This window comes from Camelus ferus, chromosome 10, assembly GCF_009834535.1.
Source record: "Camelus ferus isolate YT-003-E chromosome 10, BCGSAC_Cfer_1.0, whole genome shotgun sequence".
NCBI classification, from domain to species: Eukaryota; Metazoa; Chordata; class Mammalia; order Artiodactyla; family Camelidae; genus Camelus; species Camelus ferus.
In genome coordinates, this window is record NC_045705.1 from 63,265,587 (window position 1) to 63,282,271 (window position 16,685).

The 16,685-nt window shown below is 50.4% G+C and overlaps 1 protein-coding gene across 1 annotated transcript in view; it reads left to right on the plus strand.

Moving 5' to 3' along the window:
- Positions 1–412: 412 nt before the first annotated feature.
- The window catches only part of FADS2 (fatty acid desaturase 2), a 30,377-nt gene continuing 14,104 nt past the window's right edge, over positions 413–16,685 (plus strand). The window contains exons 1-5 of the mRNA XM_006173184.3: positions 413–805; positions 8,335–8,445; positions 10,121–10,318; positions 10,450–10,551; positions 15,547–15,672. Of these exons, the coding sequence (XP_006173246.2) occupies positions 599–805; positions 8,335–8,445; positions 10,121–10,318; positions 10,450–10,551; positions 15,547–15,672 (744 nt within the window). The 5' untranslated portion in view covers positions 413–598. The remainder of the gene's footprint in view (positions 806–8,334; positions 8,446–10,120; positions 10,319–10,449; positions 10,552–15,546; positions 15,673–16,685) is intronic.

The following is a 16,685-nucleotide window of genomic DNA, read 5'->3' on the forward strand; positions in this document are numbered from 1 at the left end:
CTCCGAACCCAGCCTCCATACCCCCTGCAAAATCTCCAGGCTCCCCTGGGATCTCCTCGGGCTCCGGGGGCTCGATCGGCGGCGGGAGGAGTTCGGACACACAATTGGTCTCCTGGCATGGGCTCAACTCCGCGTGGGCGGGCAGGCGGGGGAGCGGGGGACCGCCGCTCCAGCCCTCTGGCCTTCGAAAGATCTTCCTGGGCCAATGGCAGGCGGGGCGATGCGCCCGGATTGGTGCAGGCGCTCTGCTGATCACTGTGGAAACCCAGGCGGAGGGGAACGCGGGAGGATGCAGAGCCCTGGGCGGGGGGAGCCAGAGGGTCGGTTGGAGGAGGCTTCCATTCCCTGAGCTACCCGGGAGTTTTTAGTAGAGGCAAAAGTCCACTAGGGGCTGGTGGGCGGAGGGAGGGGAGGAGGGAGGGGACCGCTTAGGGGCACTGGGAGACCTGGGGGTAGGCAGGGATACTCCAGGGCGAAGGAGAGGAGGCTGGGGGAGGGGGCGCGGTGGGAGGAGGAGTAGGAGAAGACAAAAGCCGAAAGCTAGGAGGGCCCTGGGCGCACCCAATGCTGTGAACTGGACAACTAGTAGACAAGCAGCATGGGGAAGGGGGGGAACCAGGGCGAAGGGGCTACCGAGCGCGAGGCGCCGATGCCTACCTTCAGCTGGGAGGAGATTCAGAAGCACAACCTGCGAACGGACAGGTGGCTCGTCATCGACCGCAAAGTCTACAACATCACCAAATGGTCCAGACGGCATCCGGGGGGCTTTCGGGTCATCGGGCACTACGCAGGGGAAGATGCTACGGTAAGGATCTGGGGCCTCTCTCGCCACCTTTCTTTGCAGGAGGGAGTCAACAGGGCGCCAAACAAGGCCTCCAGCGCTGAGTGGATTTGGGGCGTCCTGGAGGGATGGGAAGTGCCTACTGCGCTCCTCTCCCTCCTGGAATCCTCGTCCTCCAAGACAGCTGGGCCAACGTGCTGTGGGGGTCGGATTTTGGAGCCCGGGAGGAGAAGCGCGTAAGACCTACCGGATGCGCATTGGGACCGTGCGTCCGTTCCTTACTCAGGGTTCAGCCCAAGCCAGGAAATCCCCAAAGAGGGTGCTGGGACCTTAGGGCTTTGGCGCCCCCAGCGCGAAAGATGGCCGCCCCTGGTTTCCGCGAAAAGGCGCGAGAGAGGAGCCAGGTGTGGGACCCCGCGCGCGTCCCCCAGGCTCCAGCCAGACTAGAGAGCCGGGAAGGAAAGCTCGACCCAGCCTGGGTTCGCTCCTGCTTGAATTCCAGTCTCAGAAGATCCGCAATGGCTGCCTCGGAGACACCGCCTGGTATCTCTTGTTTCCACGCTCTCAAAAGACTACCAGTGCCCACTGCAAGGGTTGGCCTTCTTGGGGGACCTGGGTGGGAAATGGTGGAAAAGAAAAAGGGCTGGAGTTTGCAAAGCCCAGGTAGAGAGGGACCGTGAGACGCGACGATTTGGCAGCATTAGACTGGCTTGGCAGTAGGTCAAGCTGCACCCGAGGTTACTCTGGGACTTCAACTAAATGGCCCTCTGTTCCTAAATCCTGCCAGGAATGCTCTTACCTCCTTTTGGACTCTTAACGGTAGTAGGGCTCCGGGATATTCCCGAAGCCAGGGCTGCCCATCTTCCCTTCACCTTTATGCTCCAAAGGTGCAGCTCTGTGTTTACACAGCACCCCCACGACACCACCCCAACCCCCAATCCGAAATCTTGCATTTCCTTAAGGTGCAGCAGGATCTCTGTGGATTCAAATTAGCTAGCGGGAAAAGAACAGAGGCAGGGAGGAAAGAAAGGGGGCTCTCCTGGTGGCAGAAAAGTCTGGTGGGATGGAGAGCTCCGCAAAGGCGAATAGGGAGGGATCAGCTTGACAAGGCTCATTCCACCTGGAGGTCTGGCATGCTCAGCTGTTTGGCTTTTGCTGTCCAAGTAGTATGGGCCCCTGTCAGTTGGTGGAACTCTTGATCTTGCTACTTTGTCTTTCACATTGGGACAGGCATACCCTAGGGGTGGGGGGCAAACCGGGCAGCTATAATCTTAGTGGTCCCTTGGCTCGCCGCTTTGATGAAGTAGGTCACTGATAGTGCCTACAGCTTCTGGCCCCATCCTGTTTTACCTGCTTGCGAACATGGCTTGAGCCCTTAGGGCTGGTGATACTGATCATAACTTAGATGGGTATACGATTTTCAAGCATCCTCAGTGTATTAGCTCACTGAGACTTTTCCATAACTCTGTAAGGAGGTGGAGTAAGAACAATTACCCAGAAAAAGACTTGACTCCTGGTTGGGTCTTTCCGCTATTCCATGTTGCTGGACTTGTGCTAGTCTGTTCACGATTTCATGGGTAAAATCTAAAGATTCCTGCCCTGGTTGGGCCTTCACCAAAAAGTCAAATCCAACGGATTAGTCTGATTATTTAGTAGTGTTAAATAAATATATTTTGTTATGTGGCAAGGCATTTCATAAACTGTAAGAACTAGATAAATGCGACAGAGTGTTATCAGACAGGTGAGCCTCGGGGTGAGGATTATTAGCTAGAATGTAACTTAAGCAAAGAGGGGTTTGGAGGAAATTTCAAAAACTCTATGCCAGCTCTATTTCGTGTAGTAAGACGTAAAGACAATCTCTATGCTCAAAGCTTGCTGCCTTCCAAGATACTTTTTTTTTTTTTTTGAGTGAAGGTAGAGTTATTCAGAGAGATACATTGAAAGGCAAGAGAAAGGCCACAAGGTATGGGGATTGGGCGCTCAGATTAAAAGTAGGTACACACTCCATAGACAGAGTGACCGAAGAGGGAGAGAGAGGGGCGGCCCAAGATAAAACTTTCTGAGCATGAAATGTACTAACTGGGGATATAACTGGATAATGGTGGACAACTGGATTTTTTTCTCCCTCTCTCTTTACTATCTGGAACCAGGTAGGGAAAAGGCCACAGGAAGTCTGGGGTCTATGGGCAGGGGACTTGAGAGAGGCTGAAACAGGCTAGGAATTGAGAGGCTCTTTGACTCGTTGTTTTCCAGCTGTTGAGCAGGTGGCTTTACCCTTGGGGCAGGGACTTCAACCTCAGAGCCTGGGTTGAAGGAGAGTATTTATGGATCATGTGAAGTTTGGGAAGGACTGATCAGGAGATAGAGGTCTGATACCCAGGAGCATTCAAATGCACTGTTAAGAGCCAATTGCAATGAAGTAATATCCTCACAAGAGATTGGCAACCAAGGAAGCCAGATAATCTGGGGCCTCAGTGGGGGATTTTCCTGTTACTAAAGAAAAGACCTCAGAAGTCAGGACAGCCTAGTGAAGTGCTGTTGTCATCTGGTCTTTCTAGAGAGGTTAGAACTTGGCCTTGCCTGCAAGAATAAAAAATAAAACTAAATTTTTACAACTCTCAAAGCACGTTTGTAAGTATCACATCATTTAGTGCTCAGATCAGCCCTGTAGGTGGTAGCCCTTATTGCTCTTGGATTTAAAAACCTTGACCTATTGGCAGCCCTTGGACCTAGACTCAGGATCTGCCATCACAGAGACCTCCCAGCCCACTTTCCCTTCCTTCCTCCCCCAACCCCCTTCCTTCCTTCCTATTTCCACCCCGGGTCTCTTCCCCTCTGGTCCTCTGGCACATCTCTGGTCTTTGCCTTGCTGTGGGCAGAAGGAGCCCTCACCTGTGTCCAGGGATGTCTCTCATCTTTTAGAGTTCCACCGCTGCAGAACTTTTAATCTTTTAACAAAGATTCATGGCACATTTCTTCCAGTGTCTCTATGGCTCCGAGCTGGCCCTGGACACAGATAGTCAGCATATCTGCTGGGTTTGCTTCTCTCCTTTCAAACTGAGACTTGAATCTGGACCCTCTGCCTCTAGACACCAGCTCCTCCACCCATTGCCTTGGCAACTTTTCCTGCCCTGTCTGCATCAGTTGCCTCTTAGAACCCAGGGAAGGCAAGAAGAGGTCAGGATTCATTCCATATTTTAACCTGCTCCTCTGCTGTTCCTGAGAAAAGGCAACAGGTTGAAAATGGAACAAATCTCCAGCCTCCTTAGGGCAGGAAGACCATGGTATTTGGAGGCAGAGGACCTGATTCTGAGTCCCAGTTTTAGGAATTCTAGGCAGGACATTTAGCCTGAACTTCACTTTCCAGGTCTATGAAATGGGAAGGTTATTATTAGGCTCAAATAGGCTGTGAGTGAGATCATTCTTTAAATTTCAGAACACTTTACAGGTGTGAGGGATCATTGCTGCGGGTCCCTTTGCCTCCTGTGCACAAGTGTGCATATTCAGCATGCAGAGGAGGGAGTTCCATAAGCAGCAAAAGAGCAAGCCCTTGAAACAGGAACCTTGGTGACCTCATTTATGCCAAAGGTAGAAGGCATTGGTTGCACATGAAATCCCTTCTGTGGTTTTGCCTGGAGGCAGCTCCACCCCCTCAGCTAGGAGCAGTCCAGTTCCTGCGGTCTGCAGCCTCAGGAAAGATCCAGTACCCAGCCCCAGCATCCCTGGTAACTTTGGTGAGATGTGTTTCCTGTTGTAATACCTTCACGCCCAGGTTGCCTGTCCTTGGCATCTGCAAGGACGCTCTCGTCAAGGTCCCTTTGGCCACAGAGCACCACTCCACCAGCCTCCATCTCTTCTTTCCCTTGCAGAGGACAAGGCACTTTCCCGCCCTGCCTGCATCTCTGCAGTGGAAAGGAAGTCAGCGTCCCTGTTTCCAGCTGAGAACTCAGGGTCCCTCCTCTGCCTCTCCTTCTCTAACCTCTTGCTCCAGAGTCCTGGTTCCCAGAGCTGCTACCTGCAGCCTTGTATGACCTGAGCTTGCTCCTCCTGTACTTCCCCAATCCCTGGCCAAGTACCAGGATGTGGGAAGCTGGATTAAGGATTAGCCTTGCTCTGCAGAGAAGGTGGATGTAGCCAGAAACAAGAGTTAGCTCTTGCTGCCCGGTGCAGGAGGAGTTGCTGTGAGTTCTACTCAGGGTGGGGTCAGGCAGGGAGATTTCTTCCTGCAGAAGTCGGCTGGCATGGGAGCTGGGTGATCCTGCAGGAGCAGGAACACGTGAAGATCTTTCATTTGGGATTCTTTAAGTGTCCTCAGCCTGACCTCCCCACCCCCAAACACACACACCTGCCTCCTTGATGGTGGTTCTGCTCCGCTCCCAACCGTTGGTCACTCCCTCCCCTTCACCTGCATCCCCAACCTTCTTTCTGGAAAGTGTTTGGCTTCAATCTCTCAGTCAGATGAGGATAGAGCCTGGTTGCAGTTCTTGTTCAAAAGTCAGTTTGGGTTGACCCTGTCTTGCCTTGCCCCTTGGTCTACCTTGCACCAGCCAGACACTTTTGTAACTAAGCAGCTGTTGGGAACCTTCTGCAAGTTCGTCAGGCACATCTGTGACACTTTGAAGGGGGAGACCCAAAAGATGATCAGCTCTCAGGAGGCGGAAGCTCATTTTGATCGAGGCCTTTGTACTAACAGCAGAGTTAGGCATACCTGGAGTGTGACCATGGATGAATAACTTCGCCTCCGTCAGCCTCTCTTCTCATCTCTAAAATGGGACCCGCCTCACAGAGTTTGGTGATTAGTGAAAAATTAGTGGCTTATGTACACAAAACCCGGAGGTCAGAGGCTGACCTGTGTAATCTCAGCACGTGGCAGCTCCGCCACCACTGATATGTGGGTGCTGGAGGAGGCGAAGATGTCCCAGAGGCCGAAGCAGAAGCCAGGTTGTGCAAAATGGCCAAAGGGTCTGAACATGCTTTCACAGTAGGAAAGGCCCCTGGGCTTAGAGAGTGCACAGCTGTCGAGTCCTGGAAGCCCCAGTTGGGCAGTGCTGTAGCCACTGGGGTTATTGCAGCGGACGAGACAGGCTTGGCCCTGTCATGGAGCTTATATTCAATAAAGAATGAATCAGGATGACAAAGAAGTGAGCGCATAATACAGCTTGTAATTTTGAAGCTGTTATGAAGAAGATAAAGCCAGGCAATGTCCCAGAAAGCGTGAGGCTGGGAGATGGCCCATTCAGGTAGGGTGGTGGGCTGCGAGCCCGCCAAGGGATCCCGCTGGAGCAGGGCTCCCGGCAGAAGGAAGAGCCGCAGGCCCTGGAGTGGGAACGAGCTCGGTGGATTCAAGCAAGGGTGGTTTCCACCAGGCCTGCTCGGAAAGCTGCCAGATCTACTACAGACAATGAGGCAATTCAGCAGCGTCTGGCTTTTTAGACCTGTGTGTGGTTGTGTGGCATGAGGGGACACAGACCCTGGGTCAGGTGAACCTGGATTTGACCCTGGCTCTGCCACTTGACCGTCACCTCCCCGCACTGTGGTACCTTCATCTGTCAAATGGGGCTTTGAGGGTTCTGGGAGGTAATAGAAGAACCTTCCTGGCTCCCTGCCTGGCGCGTGGAATTGAGGCCACCTGAGAGCTCTCTGGAAACGGCCCAGGCAAGGCCTCAGTCAGGACAAGAATCTGCCTGGCTCTAGCAGGTTCCTCAGCCCAGGCAGGGACTTGGAGGTGTGACCTGGACGTGGTAGGGGCAGCGGGATCTGGATGAGCGATGGGCGCACTTACAGACTGCCCCCCGGTGAAGACTGGGGAGTTTCATTATCAGAAACAGCTATTCCTCAGGAAACTACCTTACCAGGGACTTGCAGTTGGTTTCTCAAAAGCCATGATCTAATGTAAGGACCAACGAAAGGACCTTTTTAGGCTGACTTTGGAAGGCAGCTGTGCTCGCCACCATACACCAATGCCTGGGCCCTGACTTTGGCTCCTGACGGGGCCTTTCCCAGGACCTTCGAGCACTGGAGCTAGGAGGGTCCTCATGTGCAGAGGAGACAGGCTGGAGTGGGGCTGCTGGCCCAGAGTGGACCCCAGGCTCTTCACTGCCCACTCAGGGCCTCCAGAATAGCAGCCCATCTCTCCTCTGAAGATACCCTTGCTCTGATCCTCTGCTACCATCCCTTTCTGTTCAGCTCTTGGGGAGTAGGGGGAGTGGGGTGCAGACATTTTTTTTTAAAGACTCTGGGCCCAGTTTTCCTCTGCACAAAGTGTTGCTTTGTAAGTCTGTTCTAGACACAAATAGAATAAAGATCAGGCAAAAGGACTTCATGCCAGGGATGAAGTAAGGAAACGGGAGAAGACTGGCAAGTACTCTTGTGAGATACTTCGCTAGGGGCTGAGCTGGGTTTTTTTTTTTTTCCTTCCAAATGAGTCTTTCAAATCAAGCATTGCAGTTTTTAATAACTTTTTCTTCTGTCTCTTTAATCCTCCCCACCTTCCCCCATCCCCAGCACAGACACGCACCCTCACTTTTCTCCACTACTTTGATTTTTCTAATAGTTTCTCATGGTGTAGTTAGACTTGTTACTCTCTCCTAGCAAAGTCTCAGAGCTTCAAAAAAAATTTTTTTTAAATTGAAATATAGTTGATGTACCTTGAAACTTGGTTTGATGCAAGGTAAACATTGTTCATCACTGGGACATCACACTATGTCCCATCAGGGGGACCTAGTGTCGCCTCATCTCTAATGGAGCTGCTGTATTTGTTTTATATTATATATAACATGTATAGAAAAAAGACTGGAAACAACGGTGGTATTCATTTTCCTCTTTATTGTGTACATGTTCTAAATTTGCCGAATGCACATTATTTATAATCCAAATAAAAAGATTAAAAAGCCCAACGTTTAAAAAAAAGCAATACTGCAATGTCAGAGAACGTGTGGAAAGTAATGAAGATAAAGCAAGGCATAGCGCCACCACCTTAACACATAATAGTTTAAAATACTTTCATAATGTTTGTAATTATTTGCATACCTTTTTAAATTGTGGAAAAAACGTTTTCCCCCAGAAATGCTTTTTACCTCATTCTGCATCTGCTTTTGATTTAACATGATCTAGGTGCATTGTTCTTGTTGTTCTTTTTGTTGACAGCAGTGTGTGGGGGCAGCAGGTGGTGAAGTTCGCAGGGAACCAGGCAGCCTGCAAAAGACTGTGGCTTCTGGCCTCTGTGGTGCCCGTCCTTAGAGGGGCGCATTTTTCTGACTCGCTGCAGGACTATGCGGTGTTTATACCTAACCTCTGTCAAGCTCTGGGGTCTCTTGTCAGGGCGGAGCCCCAGATGGCACCTCCAATTTGAGTTGGGCACAGAGGGACCCTGCCACCTGCTGGGATGAGGCTGAGAGAGCATTTGGGGCTGGATCATGGGAGGCCCCGTATCGTTCAGTGTCCTGGTGTCTGAGTGGGACAGAGTTTCTGCTGGTGAGCCCTGCCCTCCCCAGGGCAGAAGCGCTGGCGGTGGTCGGGGTCTGCTACTCACTACCTGCACCCCTGCTCCCCAGGATGCCTTCTTCGCCTTCCACCGCAACCTTGATTTCGTGCGCAAGTTCATGAAGCCCTTGCTGATCGGTGAGCTGGCCCCGGAGGAGCCCAGCCAGGACCACAGCAAGAACGTGAGTCGGAGGGATAAAGGAAGGGAGGGTTTGCTGGCATAGGGGGTCAGGTCCCCACTCAGACACGGAGAGTGCAGGGCATGGGGCAAAGGAGCCTTTATGCCAGACCAAGGGGAGCCACTGCCCATCTCCTAGGGTCAGGGAGGACTTGGAGCCTCTGCGGGCCCTGTGGGCCACCCCTTCTGCTGGCCCCCACCTTGGAGTAACTCATTCCCAACCTCTCCACCTCTGGGGCCTCAGTGGAGCCAGGCTGGGCACAGGGTCTTTCCCTCTTTTCTGGTTCCCCGCTGTTGTATTTGGCTTCCCCCTCCCTGGAGCTGACCCGGGATTCCATCCTAACTGTATTTTCCATCCCTTCCAGGCAGGCAGCTCCTCTCCCCTCCTGCAGGCTCCTCCTCTCCCCTCCTGCAGGCTTCCCTTCCTGATCTTGCTCCCCACATTTCACTTGGGCTTATAGCCCTCTTCAGATCCTCCACCACTTAGCACCTAGGCTCCCAGGTCTGGCTTCCTCCACGTATGCCTGTCTGCCCTTCAGAGTACCCTGGGCATATCCCAGTGGATGGCTTGAGCCCCCTGGCCTCCACTTTCTCCCCCCTCCTGCCCTGCCCTGCCTCCCAGGTTCTTTCTTTCTCCAAGTGATGCCCTTAGTTCCCCAGAGCCACCCTCGACTCTGCCTCTGACACCTGGCACCACATGCCCAGTACCCACTCAGTGCCCCCTGCCTGTGGTGTCCAGAGCAAGGAATGCGTGTCAGATAGTGGGAAATAGACCCCTTTTAAAAAAAAAATGTGGTAAAACAGACATAACGTAAATTTTATCATTTTAACCATTTTTAAGTGCACAGTTTTCAGTGGCATTGAGTACATTCACATTGTTTTGTGACCGTCACCACTATCCACCTCCAGAACTTTTTTATCACTCCAAACTGAGATTCTGTCCCCATTAAAGACTAACTCCCCAGCCCCTGGTAAACACTATTCTACTTTTTGTTGGTGAATTTGTCTATTCTAGGTACCTCATATAAGGGGACTCATAAGTGTTTGTCTTTTTGTGTCTGGCTTAATTTCACTTAGCTTAATGTCTTCAGGGCTTGTTCATTAATAGCATGTGTCTCTTTTTTTAGCATTTTCTCTTTTTTTTTTTTTTAGAATTTTCTTCCTTTTTTTTAAAAAAAATATTTTTTATTTCAGGTTTTTTTAGGGGGGAGGTAACTGGGTTTTCATTTATTTATTTATAATGGAGGTACTGGGAATTGAACCCAGGACCTCGTGCATGTTAAGCACACCACCACTGAGCTATACACTCCCCTCCTAGAGTTTTCTTCCTTTTTAAGGCTGAATAGTATTCCATTGCATGTATAGACCACAGTTTGTTTAGGCATTCATCCATCAATGGATATTCGGGTTGTTTTCACCTTTTGCCTCCTACAAATAATGCTGCTGTGAATATGGGTGTGCAAAATGCAAGCTTTTATAATTTGAGTTAAATCCTTTCTCTGCATCTTAACTGGCTGTGGACAAACGGACAGTCCCAGAGCTGTGCCAGGCCCCGACAGACACATGGTAGCGGCCGCTGTTGTGGTCATGCACGGCGGCTGGGCTCCTGCGGGACTTGGGCTTGGTCCTCTCCCAAGCGGCTGGGTGGCTGAGTCCTTTCCTGTGTTCTTGCTTCACAGTCGCAGATCACTGAGGACTTCCGGGCCCTGAGGAAGACTGCTGAGCAGATGAACCTGTTCAAGGCCAACCACCTGTTCTTCCTCCTCCTCCTGGCCCACATCTTCGTCATGGAGACCATTGCGTGGTTCACCGTCTTCTACTTTGGCAATGGCTGGATTCCAACCATCATTACGGCCATTATTCTTGCTGCCTCTCAGGTGAGGTGTGACACCATCACCTGTCACTTGAAGCCCCTGCCTCCTCCCCCCACCCCCGACTCCCCCAACTCCCAGAGGCCTGGTGTCTGGGTGCTGATGCTGTGAAAGCATCCATGGCCCTCTCTCCCCAGGCCCAAGCTGGATGGCTGCAACACGATTTTGGCCACCTCTCTGTTTACAAGAAGTCCACGTGGAACCACATCGTCCACAAGTTCACCATAGGCCACTTAAAGGTAACTGTCAGCCACCATGGGTGTCCGTCCCGTCAGTTAGCGTTTGATGCAGCACTATCTCACTTTACTCTGAAACCAGGACCTACCAATCCCCCGCTTCTCTGACCTTCCAAGCCTTGTCACATTAGACACACAGAACCAGTGTACTAATTATAAAAACAGGCACACGCTTCTCCGTTGATGATATTCGTTTCTTACCTAAGCAAGGACTTACTAATAATCCCCTTTCAGTTTGAGGCCAGTACAGAAGCAGTCTCTCTTGATGAATTGGTATACTTTCCTTCACAGGGTAGTGTTTGCTGTTTAATACATTGTGTTCCTCTTCTTTTCTATTTTTTCCCTCCTTGGGTGCCAGGAAACGCAAAGCAAAATGTGGAAGAGCACTGTCCCTAATCTACATCTTCCCGTTATCCATATCCTCCCCTCCCAGTCTATGTCACTGACGCTTTTATCTTTATTATAACCATTCTGTTATATATGAATCCTTTATCAGAAGCCATCTCAAATACACTTTGGAAGTACATGGGGCTGGAGAGGAAATATTGCCATCATATAAGTCTTTAGATAAGGGACATCAAACAATGTAATGATCAACTCAGCCAAAAGACAAGAGCTGTTTAAAACTCAGAAGATAAGGAGGCAGACCTGCAAAAGTGTTAATAGGTTGGCCAAGTTTGTAAAAAAGAAAAAAAAAGACTAGCTGGACTTGCCAGTGACCTTGGGCTGATCTGATGGACTTTTTCTCCTTGGTTTTGGACATAAGTTCTTGCCAACTCTCTTTTTGAAGCGTATTACCCTCCACCCCAGACGTACCCCAACAGCATCCAGCTGCTTCCTAAGAAAGGCGTTGTCCTGGAGACTTCCATTTCTCTCCACCCTGGCTTGGGAAGAGCTGGATGTCTGGGTTAAGCTTATCCCCCTGTGACCTAGGATGCCTCTAGCCTTTGGCTTGCCGGCTCTGGATCAGGTTGGGGGTGAACCACCATTGAACTAGTAACCATTTCCACAGGGAGCAGTTTGCCTGGCCCTGAGCCTGGAGCTGTCTGAGAACCTGGTTTCTTTCCAGAATTTCAGGGGTGAAGGGAGAAGATGCACATAGTAGAATGCTTTGTTTCATTTTATATTCTTTTCTGTCGGAGAAAACCCTCCTCAGAATTGGAAAGTAACATTTGAGTCCCGACCTGCTTTATCCCCACACGTGTAACAATGATGGACTGTGTCTTGTTTGCAGATTCTGGGCAGGAGCCGGGAGGGCCTCTCCTGCGTGATGGCTCTCAGTCCTCGAGGGGCCCTGGAACAGAGCTCTTGTGTCAGACAGAATATGACAAGGACAGAGGACTGGCCCCCCTGTCGAATGTTGGCTTGTGAAATCGGAGCTCTGGGTGACAGGGAGATGAGAGGAAGTCAGGGACATGGGCTCTGCCCAGGGCTTGCCAGCCGCCTGCTGGCTGTGTCCTTAGTTAGTGCGTGGCGGAGCAGTTCAGCCAGGGTGCCCCAGAGCCAGAAGGGTCACAGCTTTCCTGAAGTCCTGCTGGCATCCCGTGGCCACACAGCTGCAGACAAGTCTTGTAGGTGCAGCCGTTCTCGGGTCCCTTTGCTGGGGCAGGAAGGAGCTGGCTGCGGGGCGCTCCTCGGGGTGCTCTAGCATAGCTGTGAGGGCAGCGAACAGGGTGCCGGGAGCCCCGAAGGGCTGGGACCCGCTTCTTACTGCCGGCCTGCCCTGCCGTAGGAGTCCACATGTGAGCGCCCCACTCCCGACCTCCCCTTTTCCTTCAGCCCACGTCACTTCCGGTGGACAATCCTACTGAAGGGTGATCTTCTACAGTGACAGTTCTGAGAGGTCGAACCTCTGCTTAAAACTCTTTAACTTGTTAGGCATTGCACGTGCCATCTAGACCCTGCACGTGGAGATGGAATCTTTGGAACCCGCAGCCTTTTTGCAGCTTTGTCCTGGGCCAGGACTAAGGTGAGGCGGGTGAGGCACTTCGCAGGGCCTCAGATTTTAAGGGGACACCAGAAAGAGTCAGTAATTGACATAAATAACTATTTAATGCAAATATTTTTTAAAAAAGGCAAAATTAATGTAAAAAAAGAAATCCACAATGAACAAAATACCAGCAGTTAAAATGAAGATCAGGGCTGTGCTGAATCGTATTGGAATGTGAAGCAAAAGGAAAACTTTTACCTTACATATGTATTTGTATGTGTTTTTTTTTTAATGGATGATTTTTCTTCCCAGAGCATTAAAGTAGTTGAAAACTATTTAAAAACTAAAAGCCCCAACATGAAGTTTAAGTGTATCATTTATAAAAAACAATTTATTATTATTTTACTTCAGTTTAAATTAATTAAAAATTATTTAAGACTGACCCTTGGTTGAGAGAAATGAAACTTGGCGGTTGTCTCAGTGGAAAACAAGGTGAGCCAAAGGGTAGATTTTGAAAATATTGTTGATGAGTTTGCTTTTGGCTCTGCTATGGCTCTGCCCAGCACTGCTGGCCCAAGAGGGCCTTCTTTTGGCTTCTGGAACAGTCTACACTCCCCTTTCCCCAAGGCCTTCACCTAGACTCTTCCCGCTGTCAGAAAAGACACCTTCACTGTGCCCAGCTCCCTCCTGCCCAGCCTGCAGCCCAAGGACAGTTCACCTAAGTGGCCTCCTGAAACTTCTCCAGCTCCACTGGCACATCTCACTGTGGTGTGATGCCCCCATCCCAGTGTGGAGCGACGCCCACACTGTTGTGATGCCCCATATTATCAGGTGTGGTGCCCCCATATTGGGGGTGATGCCCCATCATAGGGTAGGGTAATACCCTACTCTCCCTCACTAGACAAGGGCTTGCCTTCTTCCCCACTTCATCCCCAGGGCAGGCAGGGCAGCATCAGCACCACATTCCGAGAGCACAGCGCTGGGTCATTCCAGGGTAGACAGGACTTCCCAGTGCCCAGGAGGCAGGGTTCATGGAGGATATGCAGGGTTTGCCGAGTGAAGAGCAGTGGAAGAGAATTGCAGCAGAGAACAGTGCCATCCAAAGATGTTTCATCATTACACCCGATGCCAAGTTCAGGGACGGCCCCACCTCGCCGGCTCTCATCCCCAAGGGGCTCACAGCCTGTCCTTCCTCCGTTTGTTCATTCCCACACTTCTCTTGGTTGGTGTAGTCTAAACCTCCTTACTCATAACTGCCTTGCCCCTTAATTTCTCTGTGCCAGAGACTCCATTGCACTCTTGCCAGGAATTCAGCCTCTTGGCTGGAGAGGTAAATGTGCCATCTGATTTCTCAATCCTCTCAGCTCCCATTGGCCGACGTTCTTTTGTTCTGCTGGGTTTCAATCCCTCCTGCTTCCTGGGGCCTGAGGTCACCGCGAAGGCCACAGCCGCTCAGAGCTGTTCCCGCCTGTGGCACTGAGTGAATAGAGACTGGGTTTGTGCCAAAACATCTTCCAAGTACAGTGTTTGTTTTTGCAGTTAGGCCTTTTTGTACCTCTCCCGACACTTGGCCAAAGTGTTGATTGATCCAGCAGCAGTGCCCCAGTGAAGTCCTCATGCCGGAGAGTCAGGAGAGTCTTGTCTGCATCACTGCATGACTTTGCGGAGAGACTTGCCCTTAAAATGTTTCCAGAGCTGGAACGAGTGAGACAGAAATTCATGGCCTTGAAAGACATACTCATGTAATGGTTCTTGTCTCTGAGAAGCATCATTTTGCATTCACCTGTTAGAACCAGGAAGCTCTTGCCTGTCTCTGTTAGTGACTGCTTATGGAGCCCTCCCTGTGGCCTTCTGTGTGTGATGTGACTCACCTGTCAGCCCTGAGAGCAGTGGCGTGTCTAGCTGTTGGGCTGTCCCTTGCCTCTCAGTGGGCCCTTTGGGAGCAAGGACCACTTGTGGTCTTCTTTGGTGTATGTGTGTGTGATTTTTTTATTTTTCTATTTTTTATTTTGTTTTTATTATCTTAATGGAGGGACTGGGGATTGAACCCAGGACTTGAGCATGCTAAGCATGTGCTCTACCACTGAGCTATACCCACTCCCCCTCCTTTTTGTTCTTTTGAAAAAAGCTTTCTTGGTATAATTCACATACTATGCAATTTGCCCGTTTAAAGTATACAGAGCAACGGCTTGTGGTGTATTTGTGCAACCACCATCACAATCAAGTTTGGAACATCTTCATCACCCCAAAAAGAAACTGACACCTCTTGGCCATCACCTCCCAACCCCCTCATCCCAACCTAAGCACTAGGCAACCACTCATCCTTCTGTCTCCATGGATTTCCCTATTTTGGACACTTTGTATAAATGGAACCATAGAACACCTGGCCCTTTGGGCTGGCTTCATTCACTTCGCATTGATTTCCAGGTTCTCATGTTGTAGTACCTCGTACTTTCTTATGGCCAGGCCAAAGTTTTCCATTGTATGGGTCTGTCGTGTTGTATTTATCCATCCATCAGTTGATGGACATTTGGGTTGTTTCCACTGTTTGGTTATTTTGAATAATGCTCTTGGGAACGTGTGCGCACAAGTTTTTGTGTGGCCGTGTTTTCATTTCTCTTGGGCACATGCCTAGGAGTGGAATGCTGGGTCGTACGGTAGGCACCATTTCTCAATGTTCCTGAAACAGAGAGAAATGTTCTTCCTTGTACAACACGTGCACACAGGAGATGAACAGAGGATAATGGGTGTGGAGGCTCAGTCTGGGGTTGACAGAGATCTGAGACTCCCCAACAGCTGCTAAAGCCCCTTACCATGCTGTCCATCCTCAGCACCATCTTATGATTGAAGGAACAGGCCTGGGGGGATGGAGTGACCTGGCTCAGTTCAGAAGTCCTGGTCCAGGGGCTGGTCAACTCTGGACTCAGTAATGGTAGCAACACTTCCTAGCACCTCCAGCATTCAGGGCCCGAGGCGTGTGTCACGGAGAGTCGGCCCTGAATGTTGAAGGTGCTAGGAAGTGGTCCCCTCAAGGACTGCACTGCTCACCCCCATTCCTCTCCCAACAGGGTGCCTCTGGCAACTGGTGGAACCATCGCCACTTCCAGCATCATGCCAAGCCCAACATCTTCCAGAAGGATCCAGATGTGAACATGCTGCATTTGTTTGTCCTGGGAGAACGGCAGCCCGTTGAGGTACGATGAAGGGGACGGAGGGAGGGCGTCGACATGGGAATTGTTTGGCCTGAGCAGGGATCAGCAAAGGCTTCTGGTAGGGAGGAGAGTCATCAGACAGACACATCTTTGCCTGATGTTTACATGGAAACCTTTCCTGGATGCCCTGAATTATTCAAACTGGAATTTCTGTGGAACGGCCTCCTGTGTAAATAATAGATGTCACGCCTTATCAGAGTGTTAGGTGCCTCCCTGCCTCCTGTGGGCCGATGAAGAGCATCTCCTGTCTTGTTCTTTCCAGTTTAGCAGGAAGGCACAATTCCAGGGCTCAAGCTTGGTCCCCAAACACTAGCTCAAGAAAATCTTACTTGGAGAGTCAGAGTACCAGAGGCTGGGAGAGACCTTGACAGGGTCTGGTCCCACCTGTTTCACCATAGAGGCAAAGTGAGGCTCAGCGGGAGGAGGGCACGGGTTTAGGGTCACATGGTGACGACTCTTGGATGAGTCCCCAGATCTGACAGCTAGGCCATTCCTTCCACTCTATCACGCTGTCCTGTTTTTGTATTAGTTTATTTTTTATTATAAATATAGAGCATACCTGTTACAAGCACTTAAATAATACAGAAATAGACAAAACTAAGACGTGAATCTCCTATGATCTCTGCCATCTTCCTTCTGCCTCTGGTGTCACACCCCCAAGGGTGACCCCTGTTGACAACATACTATAAATCCTTCTACATGTTTCCTGTGTGTGTATAAACATGCACATATCTTTTTTAACAATAAAAACTTAAACATAGGCATTTTTTTTTGCAACTTGCGGCCTCACCAAATGTGGACTTCTTTCCGGGAGTCCAAGTGCATTGGCCTCTACCTGGTGCTGTCCAGTGCTCTGTTGTATTTTCTATACCGAAACGTAACCCACGCTATTTTGTAAGACAGGAAAATTTGGTGTTGCTAATTCTTTTAATAAAGTCACCCCCAGTGCACTTAAAGAATTTAAACAGTGTCCTTGTTTAACGTTCTTTAAAAAG